The sequence below is a fragment of the Embiotoca jacksoni genome, unplaced genomic scaffold (genome assembly GCF_022577435.1).
Source record: "Embiotoca jacksoni isolate LCO1_2020_lvr unplaced genomic scaffold, fEmbJac1.0.p SCAF_28, whole genome shotgun sequence".
In the NCBI taxonomy this organism is placed as follows: domain Eukaryota; kingdom Metazoa; phylum Chordata; class Actinopteri; family Embiotocidae; genus Embiotoca; species Embiotoca jacksoni.
Genome location: NW_027185379.1, coordinates 3530734 through 3551491, shown reverse-complemented (window position 1 = coordinate 3551491; position 20758 = coordinate 3530734). Strand labels below are relative to the sequence as shown.

The 20758-nt window shown below is 41.7% G+C and overlaps 1 protein-coding gene across 1 annotated transcript in view; it reads right to left on the bottom strand.

The window, feature by feature from the left end:
• LOC138205411 (protocadherin-16-like) overlaps positions 1 to 20758 on the bottom strand; it is a 79206-nt gene that overhangs the window by 16378 nt on the left and 42070 nt on the right. The window contains exons 3-6 of the mRNA XM_069161418.1: positions 4655 to 4843; positions 3692 to 3923; positions 3319 to 3555; positions 5 to 1033 (exon numbers count right to left, since the gene is read on the bottom strand). Of these exons, the coding sequence (XP_069017519.1) occupies positions 5 to 1033; positions 3319 to 3555; positions 3692 to 3923; positions 4655 to 4843 (1687 nt within the window). The remainder of the gene's footprint in view (positions 1 to 4; positions 1034 to 3318; positions 3556 to 3691; positions 3924 to 4654; positions 4844 to 20758) is intronic.

Below are 20758 nucleotides of genomic sequence, written 5' to 3'. Positions count from 1 at the left end.
TAACCTGTGTGGGTGTTTATCTGGAAGTGGCGGTCAGGGTGCAGGAGGCGATAGTTGAGGCGTCCGTTGGGCCCACTGTCTCGGTCTGTGGCCAACACGTGACCAAAGCCCGTTCCTGGAGGCAGGTTCTCTCTCACAGCCATGAAAACCCTCTCCTGCGTGAGCCGAGGCGAGTTGTCATTCTCATCAGTCACCGATATCCGCACTGTAGCGCTGCCCGTCTTCTTTAACTGCCCATGTCCTGCACTGGCCAGCACTGTTAGAAGATACATGTCCTTGACTTCCCTGTCCAGGGCACTCTTTACAAAGAGCCAGCCACTGTCTGCAGCGATGCCAAACCCTGCGGCATCTCCATCTGGTCGCAGGTGATACGCCAAGGGACTGAAGTGACCTGAGCCAGGTGTTTCCCTGTTCAAAGCCCTGACTTGCAGGAAGCGGGTGCTTATTGGAGTTCCTTCTTTTAGTTCCACTCGGTAGGTGAGAGTATCAAACACAGGTCCCTGGTCATTTTCTGCCTGAACATGAACCACAAGTGTGAAAGTGGCGCTAAGCTGGGGAACTCCACTGTCCTTGGTAATCACCTGGAGATCATACCGGGGTTTGTTTTCATAGGAGAGGCTTCCCACCAATCGAATCTCTCCGCTGCTGCGCTCTATGCTGAAGATCTTCTGGATGCCACTTGAAGAGGAAAAATCAAAGGTGAGTTGTCCATTCACTCCTGAATCTCTGTCCTCAGCTTGGACCCGATACACCACTGTGCCCATTTCTGTATGCTCTGGCAACAGCAAGGACTCCGAGGACGAGGGCAGAAAAACAGGCGGGTTGTCGTTGACGTCTGCGATGGTGATGTGGACACGGGTCTGGCCAAAGGCAGGTGGATTACCACTGCGGGCCTGCAGCTCCAGATCAAGAGAGGACTGGGTTTCATGATCCAGGGGCAGACTGGTTCTTAGGGCCCCAGTGTCAGGATCCACAGTGATGTAACCTGCAGGATCCCCAGAGCTGATGGTGTAGGAGATATCTCTGGAGGTGCCTGCAGCGAGGGAGAAAATCATACAGACATGTTACTGGTGGCCCAGGAGGTGGCGCTAAAAGTTGAAGTAACAGTACACTCCACAGGTGTCATGGTGTTCATGGAATTCTTGATTGATGCAGTCTCAGATTTAGGTGTGTATCGTGGCCCAACATCTATTTATACAAGTGGTGCGGGGAAGAAGGACACATTTTTCAGCATAACCCAGTGTGACTGATAAATGTAGACTGAACTACTCAACATGGGCTGACTTTGAGTGAGTGAGTGAGTGAGCTAGTTTAGATAGATTGAGTGAGTGAGTGAGTGAGTGAGTGAGTGAGTGAGTGAGTGAGTGAGTGAGTGAGTGAGTGAGCGAGCGAGTAAGTTTAGAGTGAGTGAGTTTAGATAGATTGAGTGAGTGAGAGTGAGTGAGTGAGTGAGTGAGTGAGTGAGTGAGTGAGTGAGCGAGCTTAAATAGATACAGTACATCCGGAAAGTATTCACAGCGCTTCACTTTTTACACATTTTGTTATGTTACAGCCTTATTCCAAAATGGATTAAATTCATTTTTTTCCTCAAAATTCTACACGCAATATCCCGTAATGACAAAGTGAAAATAGTTTGTTTAAAATTTTTGCAAATCTATTAAAAATAAAGAACGAAAATATAACACGTACATAGGTATTCACAGCCTTTGCTCAATACTTTGTTGAAGCACCTTTGGCATAAATTACAGCCTCAAGTCTTTTTGAGTATGATGCTATAAGCTTGGCACACCTATTCTTGGGCAATTTCTCCCATTCTTCTTTGCAGGACCTCTCAAGCTCCATCAGGTTGGATGGGGAGCGTCGGTGCACAGCCATTTTCAGATCTCTCCAGAGATGTTCAATCGGGTTCAAGTCTGGGCTCTGCCTAGGCCTCTCAAAGACATACACAGAGTTGTCCCGAAGCCATTCCTTTGTTATCTTGGCTGTGTGCTTCAGGTCATTGTCCTGTTGGAAGATGAACCTTTGCCCCAGTCTGAGGTCCAGAGCGCTCTGGAGAAGGTTTTCATCAAGGATGTCTCTGTACATTGCTGCATTCATCTTTCCCTCCATCCTGACTAGTCTCCCAGTTCCTGCTGCTGAAAAACATCCCCACAGCATGATGCTGCCACCACCATGCTTCACCGTAGAGATGGTGTTGGCCAGGTGATGAGCGGTGCTTGGTTTCCTCCAAACATGACGCTTGGCATTCAGGCCAAATAGTTCAATCTTTGTTTCATCAGACCAGAGAATTTAGTTTCTCATGGTCTGACAGTCCTTTAGGTGCCTTTTGGTAAACTCCAGGTGGGCTGTCATGTGCCTTTTACTGAGGAATGGCTTCCGTCTGGCCACTCTACCATACAGGCCTGCTTGGTGGAGTGCTGCAGAGATGGTTGTCCTTCTGGAAGGTTCTCCTCTCTTCACAGAGCAACGTTGGAGCTCTGTCAGAGTGACCATCGGGTTCTTGGTCACCTCCCTGACTAAGGCCCTTCTCCCCCGATCGCTCAGTTTGGCCGGGCGGCCAACTCTATGAAGAGTCCTGGCGGTTCCAAACTTCTTCCATTTACGGATGATGGAGGCCACTGTGCTCATTGGGACCTTCAATGCTGCAGACATTTTTCTGTACCCTTCCCCAGATCTGTGCCTCAATACAATCCTGTCTCGGAGGTCTACAGACAATTCTTTGGACTTCATGGCTTGGTTTGTGCTCTGACATGCACTGCCCACTGTGGGACCTTATATAGACGGTGTGTGTCTTTCCAAATCATGTCCAATCAACTGAATTTACCAGGTGGACTCCAATCAAGTTGTAGAAACATCTCAAGGATGAGCAGTGGAAACAGGATGCACCTGAGCTCAATTTTGAGTGTAATGGCAAAGGCTGTGAATACTTATGTACATGTGATTTTTTTGTTTGTTTTGTTTTTGATTTTTAATAGATTTGCAAAAATTTCAAATTTTTTTATTTCACGTTGTCATTATGGGGTATTGTGTGTAGAATTTTGAGGGAAAAAATGAATTTAATCCATTTTGGAACAAGGCTGTAATATAACAAAATGTGGAAAAAGTGAAGCGCTGTGAATACTTTCCGGATGCACTGTAGATAGATAGAGTGAGTGAGTGAGTGAGTGAGTGAGTGAGTGAGTGAGTGAGTGAGTGAGTGAGTGAGTGAGTGAGTGAGTGAGTGAGTGAGTGAGTGAGTGAGCAAATGAGCAAGTGAGCGAGTGAGTTTAAATAAATTGAGTGAGTGGGTAAGTGAGTGCATGTGTTTGTAGTCCCCACCTGTCTTACTGCTGGCCTGGACGATGCCTAAAACTGTCCCCCGCAGGGCGTCCTCTGAGACAGTGAAGTAGTACTGAGTCTGTTCAAACACAGGCGGCGCCACCAGCCCGGCCACCACACTAATGTTGACTCTAGCATTGACAGATGCAACAAGGCCACCACCATCCTGAGCAGAGATAACCAGTGGAATGACAGAGTTGGCCTTCCCATAGACAGACCGAGACAGTGAGATCACACCTAAAGAAAGGTTCAAGGACAAGGTATAAACAGGCTATTTTTACATCACCCAATATTATCAATTTTTTTTAATTTTTTTTTTTTTTTACTAAAAATCATTATAAAAAAAAAACACAGGAAAAATAGTACTGCCTACCTGTGTCTTTGTTGAGAGTGAAGTATGGGGAGGCCCCTCCCGGCACTGTTTTGTATGTGATTTTGCCGTTCTCGCCTGAGTCTGGGTCATAAGCTGTCACTCTGACAACAGATGTCCCAGGGGAACTCTGTGTGCTCAAACTAACAGCATAGCTCAGTGGGTAAAAAGCTGGTCTGTTATCATTAATGTCAACCAGATCTACCTTCACATAGGCCACTGAGCTCAGTCCACCCTGCAAAGGAAACAAAAAGCTCTTTTGTTATACCTTCACGTACATTAAATCATGAACAGAAAAAACACACCTGAAAGTAGGATTTAGGCAACATTAACAGTGCACGTATGCCACATTAATGGGGGAAGTAAAAACCAGCAGTAAACCCAGTTTAAGTTTCGATGTATGGCGTAGCCTCTGAAATATAGTCCCAGCAAGTTCGTGCTGGGACACAGATTGATAGTTTCCCTTGGGAAAGAGCAATATGTCATGACCCATGGAGGGTGAGAGGGCTCGCTGCAACCCAAGTCTGTTTCATAGGCTTTTCATTTTCAGAAAATACAGTGCAGGCTTTTCATTTGGACCAGGTGGCAAAAACTAGGGAGGCGGCAGTCCAACTTGTTAAAATATTACTGCCTGTCAGTTGAGATATTTCTCCATCTGATTGCTTTAACATGCCCGCAGTAATTTTCTTTCATTTTTAACCTTTTATTCTTTTAGTATTTTATGGCATTAAGTGAACAGGATGCCATACAAACTTTTAAAGAAGTCGACCTACCATGGAGAGCTATTCATACTTTTATTTTTTTTACTCTGCTTTTTTTTTTTTTTTTTTTACACAGTTGGCCATGTCTTTGCTCTCCTGTCTGTAAAAAAAAAAAAAAAAAAAAGCATTGCTGCTGTGTTTATAGGATTACATTGTGGCTCAATGGATTCATATTAAGCATGATTTTAAAAAGGGAGGGGCTTACCCCATCTACTGCAATGACAGTAAAGTCGAAGCTGGCCGGCCCCTGATCTCTGTCAAGTACAGCACTAGTACAGATCTGCCCAGTCTCCTTGCCAATGGTGAACTGAGACGGAACGGCGCTGTTAATGCCAGAGCCAAGGGAATAGGTAATGGAGCCAAAGGAGCCGCCGTCCGCATCAGTCGCAGTCACCTATAGGGAGGAAAACATGATATCTGTTAAACATTACAATTTCATTCATTAAAATAAAAGTGTATTAAGCTGGAAGGGAATTATCTGACTGGATAAACTCTTCAATTTCCACACTCAACAATGCTTCTCTTAAGTCACAGCAGATCAAATCTAAATTGTATGAGAGGGATGTTAGGGTGATGGCAATCCACAAATTGAGAGCACCGTACCAGGTGCCTTTGAAAGCATCTTTGGACCTGGTCTTTGTTGTTCATTTGAGCCAGAACACAAACCAAATAGGCCCTTTGGCAGAAAGGGTCTCTGAGGTAATGAAGGGAGGTGTCAGGAAGCAGGATGACTTCTACAGGCTCTGGGAGGTCTGCCAGCAGGAAAAAACTGTCTGCTCTGGTAGTGCTGTCTGTCTGCAAGGGACAGTGACAGGGACGGCTGGGCAACAGTGGGATACCACACAGTACGCTTCAGTGCAGCGTATTATATCCTAATGTAATGTCCCGCTTGCGGTCTGGTTTTAATAATGCTGCACATCTACACAGCGACTGAACCAGTGGAGCTATAAAAGGAACTCGCAAGCCATCAGCCAAAGAGCCGACTCAATTACTGCAGGATCTCCCAAGACAGCACAAGGCAAACAGACGAATCAGATCGGGCCCCTGGGTACCAGCAGTGTAATTGTTTGCAAGTGTTGGCTCAAGATCGCAGATTACAAAAGGGTAATCCTCAGAAGTTGATTAGAATTCTTCTTCTTTTAATGTTGTAAAAATGGATCTTTTCACAAAACACTAATTGGAAGATAATAGAAGCTCAATTCATGCTTTGATGCTCCAACTCTCAGCAGCGGGGAGTCTCCTCTGTGTAAGAGCGAGCAGTCATCAGGAACATTGCCAAGAAAAATAAGGCAAGCAGTGCTTATCATCAAGCACTGACTTCTTTAAAAAAAAAAAAAAAAAGATGTCATCCGTACTACTGTCAGTACATGGAAGTCATTCATTCGAGGTGAGGAAGGTTTGGCTGCAGTAATTCATCCTCCGTCTCTTTCCTGAGCAGATGGCAGACGGGGGACTCGGCAGAGAGCATGCCCCACACTCTTGACTGTAACTCCTAACAGAGGGTGAGTGGTGTGTAGGAGTGAGAGAGCTGTAAAGCTGGCAGAGACGCAAGCCAAAGAGAAGAATAATAAACCGCATGAGGAAAGGGGAAACCAAGAGCCATGCAAGAAAGCCACTTCATCTTTTAATGTGCAGAAGCTGCAACTTACTGTAATATTTTATCATTTTGCAGGGGGGCAAGTTATTTATAATAACCGTACAGCTTTTATGTTTGTTTAATTTACAGTTGTGTTATGAATGTCCACTGTAGGGCATGGTGAAGAAGCACTGCAGCATGAATACCTGAATCTTGTGAGAGAAAAAAAAAGCTTTCAAAAGCTAGCAGAAATGCACCAAATATTTCCTGACAGATCCGTCGGAACATTTTTCTTCTCTTGTGACTGACACGTGTGGTATACATTGAATGTGCAAGCTATTTTAGAAGACTCTGTGTTGCTTTCCATTTTAGCCACAACCATCCATAAAAAAAAACATTTTTTTTTAAAGTACACCCACATACACTACATAGAATCTCAATATGTCTACACTGTATTCAGGTTTTGAAAACTTAAAAAAAAATGGAGGAACAAGATGAACAAAGGAAGAAAAGAGAAGAAAAATGAAAGTTTCTTTAGGTGGGGTGGGAGTTGGAGCTCTTTTCACTCTATTCTGTTCAGACTCAACATGCAGTTCACATTAAATTAAGGGTGTCCTTTGAGTTTAAAAAGCGCAGTGGTGCAGTGTGTGCTAAGGAGATACGAAGCTTTTCTGTTAAGAACAAGTTCAGGAGAGACAACGGACTGAGTAATACTGTTAATTCACATTAGGAGGATCCTGTGCTGTAATAATTGCACTTCTCTGAGGGCTTCAAGTGTGCATAAAGTAGCGAGGATATTTGGAGCCATATGTGATTTAAAAACCTCAAAACAATATGTTCCATATGTACGACTGTTTTGGAGAATATACTGTACGGTAATGAACCACATAATGAAACTTGCATAAACCACCAGTAGGATGCCTGAAGCAATCAGTCTAATGTGGAATCTGCAGAGACTGCAATCTAAAGCCTCTTATTTGTGGGTTAATAGCAGCGTATCAGTGTCATCTTGCTGGAACGTAGAAGCTTGTCTGTCCAGGAGATTATAATTTGCCAGCCGCATATATGAAATGACACAGGAGGCCATGTGCAGATGAAAAATTAGCAGACAAATTAGTCAAACCACAACCCATGAACCCTGAGAGATGAGGACAATCTAACACAATGTGGCTTCTAGCATCAGAGATTCTGTCGTTTAAGTCAGATGAAAAAAAATGAAAAAAGATTCATATGAATCAAATAAACCAATAGCATTGTAATTGTAAATCTCTGTAGATGAAACAAGATTCAAATAAGGTCTTGAATAAAGTGATAAATTGAAGTGTGCTTAGGTTGTTGCATAATGCAATACTTAAGCAAACATGTTACAGCAGGGAGTCATCCATCATTCAATTCAGTACTTTGAGATACTTTTACACCTGTTTATTTCCCTTCCAGATGTTGTTTATTAATATTTGTACTCGCATCCAGAAAGTTCAGAAAGTTACTTCAGATATACCAGACATGACTAGGGATCTTCTGCCCAGCAGGGGGTAGAAAAATACCACTCACCACTTTGTTGTACTCATCTCGACATGGATGAGGGGTCTCTGCTTCCCAGTGACTTTTTAATCTTTCCTCTGTTGTGTATAGGTATTACACAAACTCTATTGTTATTGGATTAAGAGTTCAAAAGCAAGAGTAATCTTAGATTATCATCAGCGGGCCAGGAGTATTCTCCCTACACTTCGTATGTGTGAGTGAGGCATGATGGGAGCTGTCTTATCAGCAGGGGAAAGGCAACGTTTGGCTGAGTCCTTAGTAAAACAAGCTGGGGGAATCCAAAGATAACTGGGGCACTTCGTGGTTCTCACATCAGAGTCTAGGAGCCTTCCAGAGGAAACTTTCTGACTGACTGACTGTCCAATCAAGAGGACAGGATTCACAGGAGAGAACAGGCCTTTGTATGTTTATGCATGATATATCCAAATGGAATAATGATCCCGAGGCTTTTGGACGCTCCAAAGTGTTCTGGCCCATCTAATGTCTTCACTCTGTGGTCTGAGAAGGAGCCAGGCCTGGAAAAGAACAAGACCGGGAATTGGGTGGTTTCTATTTTTAGATATGAATTTCTCAAAAGGCCAGTTTGAGTCACTGTATATAAATGACCACAGTGGCTTTATAGATCATGTTCTTCAATTTCTGTGGATAATACAAACGTGTATGTTAGCGTGACCTTACTTGCCCGAGCTCGTACTCCCTGCTCCATTTTCATTGTGCAGCCATGCAAAAAAGCCCCACAGTGGAAAGAATTCTTCCAAAAACCTGTGAGTAAATAAATGATGCAAAGTCGAAACCATTGAGGCCAACGAGGGGTGAAATGAAGCCGATGTACTTTTCAATCATGCTCCCCATATTTTAGAGTGCCCAGTCAAACAAATCCATCTCACGTAGCCCTCGGTGAAACCAGCCAATCAGGACGCCACCTCTGCCAATCCAAACAGGCCGCAAATGACGGAGTGTGCGTGTAAATGTTTGCCAACTGGGAAATTATCACACACATCAATCAAACTGTGCGTGCACACATCCTATGAGTGTACCTTAGATACGTAAGCAAAGACACAAACGCACAAACACTGGGGATAAAATGATAACTCATTACAGTCTCATGATGCCTGCAAGCAAAAAGAGCAAGACCAAGTTACTTCTGTACTCTGACGACATCAAAATATTTATAGTGTTCTCTCTGCAAACAAACCCAGCACAGACGAGTGCAACAGTGGCTACTGTGATTCTGGCCCAAGTTATACAAAATGCTAACTTTTTCATAAAATGCTGAATGTCATTTTCTCTCCATCTCTTAAGCCCACATTTATAATTGAGCTTGCTTACTGGTATTTAGACTACGTATGCTGGCCAGACAGTTGATGCAGGTTTGAAGAAGTGATTAATTAACAAAAACCAGTGAGGATGTTGAACAGGAACACGTTTTTATCCCTCAGGTTTGACTATAAAGATTACCTCAATGAGAGAGATTTATAAAAGGTGAGGAAACTGGATACTACACCCGCTAGAGAGATTTTACCTGCCATATTTATGATGGGTAGCTTTAACTGCAGTGATGCAACAATTTATGTCAACTTGGTCAGAGATTTACAGCCCATTAAAGGCCTTTGATTTTTTTTCTTGATATTAATTCAAAAATGGCAAAAAGTCAATAGCAAACATAATATTTTGGACAGTTACACAGACAGGACCAATTAGTCTTGTAATAGCAAGACTCCTACAAGAGCAATCAGAGGTGCTAGATCATTAAAAGTAGAGGTGGAGAGTAAAGTGTAGGCTCAAAGAAATCAAACGAGTGGGCGAGTTATAGAAATCTGGGCCGAGAAATGCTTTGAGCTTTCACAGCTGGTGTGAAGCCGTGCACGCTGCTCTCTCTCTCTATTGTACTGGCATCACTTCTGAGGAGAGCAGCGATGAGGAAAGCGAGGTGGAGACCTCCTCAAGGCCTCTTTTACTCCTCACTAGAGTAGCACATATGCAGGTCAGAGACTTTGTGACATATCCACCGCCACACCAAAGACCCAGGCCAAGACCACACCGGGCCGGTGGAAGGAAGAAGCCCACACGTTGTTGACGAATATATCAAAAGTCCAAACATTTGTCGCACAGACAGTATTGTTGGGAGTCGAACCAACCATATGTGAAAGATTTTGTTGGTTAGTCGGGAGACAAAAAGCTAAAATCTTCACGGCATAGTTTAAGGCATGTGTAAGGGTTACAAAATGGTGACATTAAATACTGTGGCCTGTGATGTCTGGCCACTTTGTGTAAAGTGCGATAAAAGTCATGAAATTTTGAAAGATGTTGAGCCTGAAGCATTAAACATGTTCAAAAATTATCCCAGCTTCACATATGTACACAAACCAGGTCTACGTAGTCGTGTAAGAAAGCCAGAAACTGTCTGAAGGCACTACCAACAGGCTCAAACACTCTGTACATCACATGGACATGATGGATGAAAAAGGCCTTTAGACTTAGACTTGGTTTGAAAGGTGGTTTGTTGTTCTGTGTATTCCTCCACTTTCAGGTAGGTTGTGAACTTTTGTAAACTTCACTGATTTTGACATTTCTCGGATATAAATATTTGGCTTTGTGGTGATGCAGCAGGAAAGGTCAATGGTAGTAAAACCATCGAGATTCACCCTCCGGGGACTATTAATATCCACAGTGAATTTAATGGAGCCAGGAGACAGAGAACAGTCTCAATAACACCCTATCATTTGCCAGTTTTTGAAAAAGCTAAATGTTGACTTGATTAAAATTCAAGACAAAAGGCTTCAGGTGGGATAATACACAACCTTAACCTGCTTAGACCCCGCTGCTTTTGGGGAAAAAAATATTTTGGTTGGGAGAAAACCTTTTTGTGTGGCCTGCCAAAAAAAATTCAATTCATAGGAAACATTCAAATAAAACACTTGAAGCGCAACTCCTTTAAATTAATATTTCACACCGGCTCTCAATTTTCCCTCTCATAATTTCCATTGTAAAAGCCTCATCAACAATACACTTATGTTGGCACTGCGGCATAGTCTTGATAATTACAGAACAGCTAGATTTATTCATTGTCATTAGCAATTCTAATTCACAAAACCTCCTTCAGTGTCGTAGCATGACTTGAATATGAACAATCTATACCAGATTTGTCAAGTGCTCTCCAGAAGTAATTAAAAAACATCTGTCCAGTGTCTGGTGCCACACTGTATAACTGTCAAGGTCAGTAACTGTCTTAATCACACTGATTTCACCAAAAAATATCACGTGTTCAGGTTTCCAAATCCTGTCATCCAGAACTGTCCTTTCACCGTGGAAATGGGCTCCAACTGTCCTTGCAGAGGTAACGATCCAACCAGACGCGAACTGTAGATGAACACTAATGAAATCCATTACACATGCTGCCTGATAAATATGACAAGAGATAACATTTTACACAAATCTTTCCAACATTATTTGGCCTTGACATAATTCAGTTGCCCAGTCTGAGAAACGTTTGGCTGCCTATAAATAAACTGTGCAATTTCTGTTTGACTGATTGGCAGTGTGAAAGCAGCATTTTGCCAACCTAACAGCCCCATGCAGGTTCTTCTGTCCTCGTTTCTTGGAATTGGATTGTCTCAGCTGTTTTAGGTCATTAAAAAAACAACTTCCTGACACGAGGGGACAAAGAAGTATTGCTTCCTAAATCAACAATGGCTCCAAGAACTGCAGCTTTTTTGTCTTTCTCTGTGTAATGTACTGAAATAAATGTGGAGGACCTTGGTTGAGGGCAGCAGGTTAGTATGCTGTAAGGTTCACATGTCTGGCAGAGGAACAGAGGGGAGGTAATATAGCAGACAGGGAAATAATAACACTCTGTGCTCGAGTGCAGACTTTGGATGGGGTAAGTTTTGTTTCTTTCCTTTTCTCTCCTACATACCTCACCGTAACTACTACACTGCACAAGTCAGGTCAGTGTGTTGCTTAATTAAATGTGATATAACATGTAATTTAAGAACATTGGGTCAGAGTACTGAATATATTTATGTTACCAAGGATGATTTTTAGGAAGTCCACTTTCCAAAAACAAACAGTTTTGCTTTTGAGATTTTCTGTTAAGTTTAATAATGCCTTGACATTATTGCAGCATGAATCATTTAGCAAGAACATTTCAAAGTTTAATGCTATACCCTGATGATAATTATGAATTTGCCCTAATAAACTTTTCACACCAGATGTAGTATAAATGTATACAATTGTCCTTTTTTATTTCTAAAAAAGGAATCTAACAACAAAAGAAATGTAGTCTAAATAAATCAACGAAAAAAATATCTTCAATTCTCACAATACATGTTTTATATATTCAGGCACTTTGTAGTTTGCAATTCAAGAGTTGTGACAAACTTCAGTTGGGCATTAGGTGGCCTGTGTTTTTTTTTAAACTTTCATTACTTTCCTCTAAAACCAAAGCCTCTGTCTTTCATCTGGACCTCACATCTGGAAGCAATTAAACCATCTAACCATTTAAGGAGAGAAGGGTTAAAAAAAAAAAAAAAGACAGAATGAGCAGGGGGAGGGGGGATATTAGGCAGCTAAAGAAAAAAAAAAGTAGAGCTAATAAAGCTGAATGGAGTGGAAAGTGCATTCAAGACCAGACATGCAATACCACATTACAGCTTTTAAATCATCTGTGCAAGTTAATAAAGTACAAACTCTTGTAATAATGATGATAAAAAAAAAAAGGCCTACAGAGGGTGAGGATGCTATAAAAGCATGTGTATAGTACTTATGTGTATGTACAGGCAGGTTGCAGGTCATCAAGATGGAATGCTACTAAAGCACGTTGAAAACAACTTCAAAGTTGTTTTTTGAAATACCTCTTATCTGTAATGACTCAGTCAGTATTCGATATGAACCATGAGCCAAACAGTTTAAAAAGGTGCATTGATTTGTATAGCTCTTTTATAAACTGTACTGCAGCAGGACCAAATAAAAGACTTTTCATTTTTGAAAACCACGTGTGCAAAGGTTTGCGGACAATGGAAGGAAAGCACTTTGTGCCCAACAAGTGGCTGACCCTGGTATAGGTTCACAGCTGGTGAGGTCTTCACCATTACAAGCAGTCTTTGCAACCGCTGAAAAAAACATTTTTAAACAACATGAAGGAAAATTCTCATTGCGTTGCACTAGCTGAGTGGACCGCTGGTGTGGCATTGACCTCCGGCCTCCTGGAACGACAGAGGCTCCATTCGAGAGGCTCCTGCTCAAAACATTAGTCTGTTTGTTTTCCAAAGGTCAAATAGGGGAAACATACCTGCCATTATTTTCTTATGCATGCTGATCTCTGCTTAGTCAATGGGAGAAAAACAAAAAACAAAGAGAAAATTGTTGGCTTGATTTATTCACATCGAAGAACAATCATTTTAAATGACACATGATGTAGAGGTTAGAGGATTTAAAACAAACAATGCGTTGGAGGAAGCTCCCTTTTACCTCAGCTTTATATTTGTAATGGCCGTAAAGGTGTTTGCCTTTAGCTGCCTTGCTGTTGTCGATTCTTTTGTTCATATTACATTTTGAACAATGCAAAGGGATGTTTACTGATGATGTTTGACGGTACATGATGGGTCACAGCACACCTCTGAAGTAACCTCATGTATATTCAAACTATCACAATCCCTGGTAAAGCCATTTTAAAACCTCAGAGAGTTTGGGAGGTGAACTGATGCTAGAAGCTTGCCGAGTTGATTCCCTCTCACAGGACTAGGTTAGGTGACCCTCTATCAGATACCCATGGAGGCAGCCTTGTCAGGCTCTTGCTTGGCTCCGTTTCAGCCAGTCATCCCTTTCACAGCCATCCAATAGCTGTGCTGAGCACTGGTCTGCTGAGGCATTGCAGGGAGGGGAGCGGATACGAACCGTGCACAGCACGGGGGGTTCAGGAGTACTCATGTGGGCTAGGATGGAGTGCTACAGCTGCCTGCAGTGGGTGGGAGAATGCCCACTGAGCATGGCATGCACAAACACAGTGCAGATGCGGTTGCTGAGCCTGTTTGGACCTGGTTACCAAAGAGCCACGAGCCTGTTTGATGAGGTGGATGGAGATTATTCAGTTCTGGAGTTCGTTCTCTTTTCTCTGCGTGAGCCAGGTCAACAGTACAAGCTGTAACATTCCTATGATCAAGCTGTCTTTCAGTAAATTTGGAAACACAACTGGCAACAAAGAACCGAACCAACAAAATCCCCAATCCTCTCGGAGATGGTAAACCCTTTATCATTTACATAGATTTGTGTTCTCCAATAGAGACATTCAAAATAAGAACCATGCAACCACAAGGTAGATTTATTATTCAGTGTTCAACCTGAGAATAATGAATAACACATTGCAGACCTCAGATTTGTTATCCAAAGGCAACTGGAATTCCTTGAAAAAGCTGTCAAGCAGGTTCAGTTGTCTTCGGATAACACTTAGACTGACTGTTCATTTAGCAGATCTCTACTTTAATAATCTTTCAAATTTGCATGAAGAACCCTCAGCTGCACACAGACTCGCATACAAACGCTGACAATGTGACACATATCGTGTCCACCGATCCAGACTTGTAGACGAAAACATGCAGGCAGCGGTCACTTTTTGTACATTTACAGTGTTGTCTTTGACGCCCTGCTGAGGTTCACAGTTAGTGTAACACTGGGAGGGATTGGTCGGGTTCACTAGTGCAGCAGAGGGAGCCATACCTGTGGTGTGAAAGGGATGTGAGTCTTTCAGTGCTCGGCAGTGCTTACTAGACAGCATCAGTAGGGCTCTGATGAAATACTCAAACTTCATCTCCTCACTGCTTTCATCTTTCAGAGGGCAGGAACTGGGGGAAAACACGCACGCACACACACGCACACACAACTGGCAGCTTCCAAAAAACATGGGCATTTTAGGTGGTTGATATTTCAAAGTGATATAGTTTGGAAGATGTTTATCGAGAGTCATACCATTGTAATTTCTTGCTTGAAAACAACAATTAAATCTGACAGTTTGGAAAGCAGAGACGGAGTACTGTGTCACTGTGTAGTTGCTGAATTTAAAATTCTAGACCCGTCCAGTCTCACAGATAAACTAACAGGAAAATAATATACTATCAGGGTTCCCACTTGTCAGTGACTTTTCCCTGACTTTCACTGATTTAAAAGCTGTATTTCTGTGACCTATAATAAACATAAAAACAGGCTGCCTTTTTGCTGAGCAGACACAAACCAGCCACGTTACCTTTTTCACATCAATTTGCAAGCTTTATTTACTGGTTTAAAGGCGTTTTAAGGACACAACTTAAAGTTTTCACTGCTTCAACATTTTGCACAATTATGATTACACACAACTAAGTCTATACACAATGATAAACACATCGACCCTGATGCAACAACCTTGGTGCAAAATGTTTTTCTTAAATGGGACAAAAGTAATGAATTTACTTGGATTGATTACAAACATGAACTTATGTCTAAAGTATTAATATCACAGCACTTAACATTAAATATATGAAGTTCTAATATTGCTGCCTTTAACAACAAATAACACAAACTTGACACACACACACACACACACACACACACACACACACACACACACACACACACACACACACACACACACTGTTTGGCTGTCTTGCTAAGGATGCAGACTGATGTAAAGGCCTTTGTTACCACAAACGTGTTAATTCCACCCACTGGTGTCAAATGAGCACACTTAAGTACTTACCTTGTTTTCAACCTTTATTTGCACATTGACAGCAAAAACTCTTTCCAATGTCGCATTTCTGTGTGAGAGCAGTGTTTCGTATACCCTCTCCTGGCATTTTTTCACACAAAAGGTTATCTACCTGGGCTGTGACACGATGGATGTCAATAAAATCTGTCCTTCTCTTTGGCACAGTCTCATTGATGACCATTCTGTACTGTTTCACAATATCATGGCAATTTTCATCCGTTAGTTTCATCTCAGTGAGCAGGGTGAGCACTCATTTTCTTTGATAGTGAAAGGTCCTTCAGCATTTCATCTGCACAGAATCTCACATCAGCTTTCAATTGTCCGTTTCACAGCTGTCTGACAGATTAGACACAATGTGTTTTAATTAATACAGCTGTCTGCCAGAGTAACAGGTCACACTGTACAACTTTACATGTGTAATGACTAAGCCCAAATATTTCTGTTCTTTTTCTTTTTCCAGTTTTCCAAAGAGATACTGCATGTCCTTAACAAGTTTTCTGACATGGTGAAGAAGTTCATCATCCATGTAAACATTCAAGCACGTTAGTGTAAGCTTACTGATTAAAAAGAAGCGATTACAACCCAGCTCCAAAAAGCAAGCACCTCGCAGCCAGCGCTTCACAGAGCTACTCTGGTGGTGACAATCATTCATCAGTGAAGAAAACTGGATCACTCTCTAATGATGCTCTCTGCAATGTGGGAAACAAGAGGGGGAGATGTGTGTGTGTGTGTGTGTGTGTGTGTGTGTGTGTGTGTGTGTGTGTGTGTGTGTGTGTGTGTGTGTGTGTGTGTGTGTGAGGGGGGTGGAGCCAAGGCATTGAGGTCATGACTGCCTACTGGAACCTTACGTATAAACACACACACCCTGTCACTGACCGATAAACACCGCAAACAAACTAAGTCTGCTCGGGCTGCGTCCTAGCGTTGCGTGTCGTTTCTCCAGTAAGCTTATGTTTAGCTGTAAGCCCAGTGTTGAAGGAAGTCATCCCTGGTTCAGGCATGGGTCGGACACAAAGACAACACACTCCAGCAGTGGAGTTTTTCCAGAGAGCCGAGCATCTGTTTAGATCTCTTTCTTTTGTTTTGCCGAGTAGCATAATTGTGAGCCAAGACAGATCCATCCTGAGGTGGACAGAGAAGCATGTACAGATAACCAGATGAGTGCCCGCGCACACACACACACACACACACACACACACACACACACACACACACACACACACACCACGTGATATGTACAGTAACTTTCCTGCCAACAACAAACAACAGCTGCTTTTCACATAAACCTCTGGCTGTGTGACATAGAGATGGATAGCGATTCTGGCAGCCTGTCATCGTCTCACCTTTTATCCTGATTTTAAATGTGTTGGACAATCTGTTGGGGAGGTTTCCCATTGTTCCACATGCAGGTTTTTATACATAAAAGTCACCTCCTGAACTAGAACCATTTCTGTTATGTTAGAGCTCGGTCCCTTTACGACATATTCAATATAATTTCTATGATGTTTGCTCTGATTCATGAGCAGCTTTTTGTTTTTTTCACTTAAATTCTTTGAGCCTCCAAAGCCATAGGCAGGTTTCATTTCCTCGCGAGGATATTTATTTAGTTCTCAGCAAAATATTTAGTTGATAGGGTAATTATATTTTATCTTGTATATATGTCCAATCCCCTCCTTCACGTGATATATTTTAAACAATCCGCTTGGCGTATACATAAGGTAGTCAGTGAGCACTTCAGTTGTTTCTCAGAGCAAAAGCGACCTCGGCAGTAAACATGTCCTCCACAAGACTACACTCACGCAAGCTCCTAAAAAGGAACAAAAACAAGTCTCAATCAAACTTATTTCATCTATTTAAACTATAAAAACCTCTTTGGGTTAGACAAAAAAGCCAAACTTTACCCAGAACCTTCCGTCTGATGATCCCTGTAGTACACTCATGCACGCCTCAAATTCACATCACATACTATCAGACGGCACTTATTCACAGGTCAAAAGCTGCTCAGTGATACATTTCCTGCTTGTTGCTCAGCAACCAGACTTATATAGAAAGGAGTTGTTATTATCAGGTGTCTGGACATATGCTTTACTATTAATTACTTGTCCAGCTGTGCAAGAGAGTGTCTTCTGTGTGCTTTTGGAGGAAAGACGCTCAGTGATGCAAGCTTCCCAGTAATATCAAATCCTACCTTTGAGTCTATATTTGGATCTGTTGTTAATTTGTAAAATTGCGAGAGCCAAAGATTGAAGCTCGATTCAGCCAAGAGCACAGACACAACACCAAGTTTCATGAAATGGGGCAGGAAGTTTTGTCGTGTTGCTGCTGACACAAAAAAACAAACAAACAAACAAACAAACAAACAAACAAACAAACTGTAAAAAATGACCTCCTTGGTGGAGGTAACTGACATTCCCATCAGCTTTAGCTACACTTTGTGTTTGGTACGAGTCCACTGCCTGTCATTTTTTAACAAGACACTCAAACAAGCATCATGCTGGGAGTGTACAGTGCAGGAAATGCTCATTAAAGAAATGTTTTGAGCTCAATATTTGCCTGTTTGTGAGTGTACTCCAAAATTACGGGTCACTTTGAAACATACCAGCATAATATTAATGTTTCTTTGATTGACACTGAAAATATAAATATATGAGAAGAGAGGTAAGCTGTTTAGTCGTTTGGGAATTGAACCATGAAAGGTACAGTTATAGAGTATATTAGAGTATAATGAGAAGGTTGTATGGTGGTTGTATGGTAAAAGAGTCTTTTTCATTATGCTAATATATACTCTTATAATAACTTTATTTGGTTTTCTTTTTAAAAAAATAAGGGAACGGTTTCCTGACAAAATCAGATGTAACAAAATCAAACAAAACCACATAATTACAAATAAAAGATAAATGTTATGCTAATTGAACTCCTTTGTTATTATAAAACTAAGACACACTATAATTATGTATATTTTTCCTTCAAAGCACTAAATGCAAAAATGAATGAAGCAGTTGTCTCTGCTTGTCAAAGCAAAAATCGTATTGTTTTCAAACAGGCTACATGCTCTGTAAAGTCAAACTGAAACCACCTTGTTTGTGAGGATTGTTTGGTGTTCGCACAACACAAAACACAGAAAGCGGTTGAAATAATGAGCTGTGAGCTCTATGTTGTGCTTCTAAAACTGAAACTGACATATTTTTCCAGTCTTAAGAGATCATGGGTCTTCCAATCCAGCCGCAAACACAATCAACGATTATGCTCGTGAGACTTTATGCATCTGTGTGTGTGTGTGTGTGTGTGTGTGTGTGTGTGTGTGTGTGTGTGTGTGTGTGTGTGTGAGTGATTTACACAGAAGGGGTTACAAAGCATAGCTAAACAAATCCAATCAAGCAGAAAGTTCTGACTAACATGTGAGGTCCGGGGTCAGAGGTCAGCCAAACGTCCAGCTGCCCTCCGTGACCTTCAACCCGGCAACCATCTATTCTGTCTTTCATGTGGTAACCAGCCACCCGCCACTTGTGTGTCAGCGAGCCTTCATCAATAACAGACAAGTGAATTACAGCACAGGAAAAAGGAAGGGTAATATAAATTACAGATAAATTGGCACCTAACGTCTCCCTGGAGTCTTTTGTGTTCATCCCAGTATATTCTGCGCTGCCCTTGTAATTACAGACTCCTCTGATGTTCTGAGGTATGATATTACAGGGCATCTCGGTCCACCATATGATCTTCAAAAAAGCCACAAACAGTAACCTACTTATTAAACAAGAAAGTCAAGCAAAAAGACAACATTGCATCTAATGCTTTAATATGTTTTGCTACAGTTCACCATTCACACTCTGTCATTTAGATCTTAGAGTCAACGCTTCATTGGCTATGTTGAAACATCCATTTCCAGGCATCATTGGCGTTTCATTTAATCTCAATTTGTGGCTAGTTGTTCTATGAGTGATGAAAATCATAACGTAAACTGAACAAACTGCACCGAGTTGCAGTGACCTCAGGAGCACAACGGAGAGACATCATCATTTCAACTGAATGCACACATCATGCACACAGATGAGGTGAATGGGTGATCATCTATCATCTCCATATCTGCACACACATCCAACGAATTCAATCTGAACTTCTGCTGTTAGTATGGTTGTGGTAGGACATTGTTCCAGTAAAACATATGTCAGGGTGCTATGGTTAATGTCAAATCCTTTTCTGTCCGAGAGCAGATAATCAGCTGCCAGCACAGCTTCATCATCACTAGTTTCATGTGAATACTCTGCAGAAGACATCTTTCCAGCTGGGTGCAAATAGCTCTCTGCCTGCTGATGCCAGTATCTCTCTGACTCCTTTCCTATTTGATTCACAGGAGCATACCAGATGTTTTTTTTCAACTCGCATGATGCTGATCCTCACAATTTTTTTAGTCAGATATCTTTTTTTTTTTAACAAGCACGTTAAAATGTATTACTTTCGTGTGACTTAAAGCATTACATTTTACATGCAAATGATGAGATCAAAAAGTCACATGAAGAGCACTACAAACACTACAAATATCAAACTGAATTGGCAGCTTGAATAAGCCTCAAATGAAAAACATTCACACAATGGTAAACTTGTTATTTACTCATGAAAGCAGTCAGTAAACACAATAATATATTGACCAAGATTTACTATGCTAAATCCAAGATCATCAGGTCTATTTCTGTTTCCTCGTGTCTTAATGCCAGCAGGTGCAGAGAAATCGGGTTTCAGTGGTGTCTCACATATTCCCTGCCACGCAATGTTGCATTCTATGTACCTCAAATCAAATTAAAATTGCAGCATATTATTTGTACGTCTCCAGCTGACTGTGGTCCTACGAGGGACTCATTATTCTACATCAGTTCTTGTGTCTTGCACGTGTTATTGTTCAGTTGGCCATATTATTTATAGTCATGCATATTAGTCTTTCAAACATGCCCATAATACTTAAACAAATGAACCCATTAAAGCAGTGTTAAAGACATTACACAGGAACTGAATGGGATAATGTATCATGTCCTGCTGCGAGACCCTGAGCACTAACCTCTGTGACTCTCAGTTGAGCACTTTGACTCTAGACCCCTGTGACAATGGCAGAAATAAATCAAAGTTTGATTCCTGATTTATGGGCAGGAGTGGAATGTGTCACATGGTGCGAGGACCGCCTGACCGAACAGACACAGCACCAGTCAAAGGTCACCGTTTCTCTTTCTTGCCTATGCAAGGTTTAAAGGGGAAGCAGTGGATTAAAGGGGAAGATGTTAAGGATGTTATGGTGGAGTGTGTTTTTTTCTGAAAAGAGCACAGAAATGAAGGGAAAAAGATGAAAGATCAGGAACTAAAGAAATCTGTGTCAAACAGAGACAAAAGTTAACTGTAAACTGCATGAGATAAGTGTTTACTTTAGCAGCCAGAAATCATATGAAGCCATCCTGTTTAATCTTGTGTAT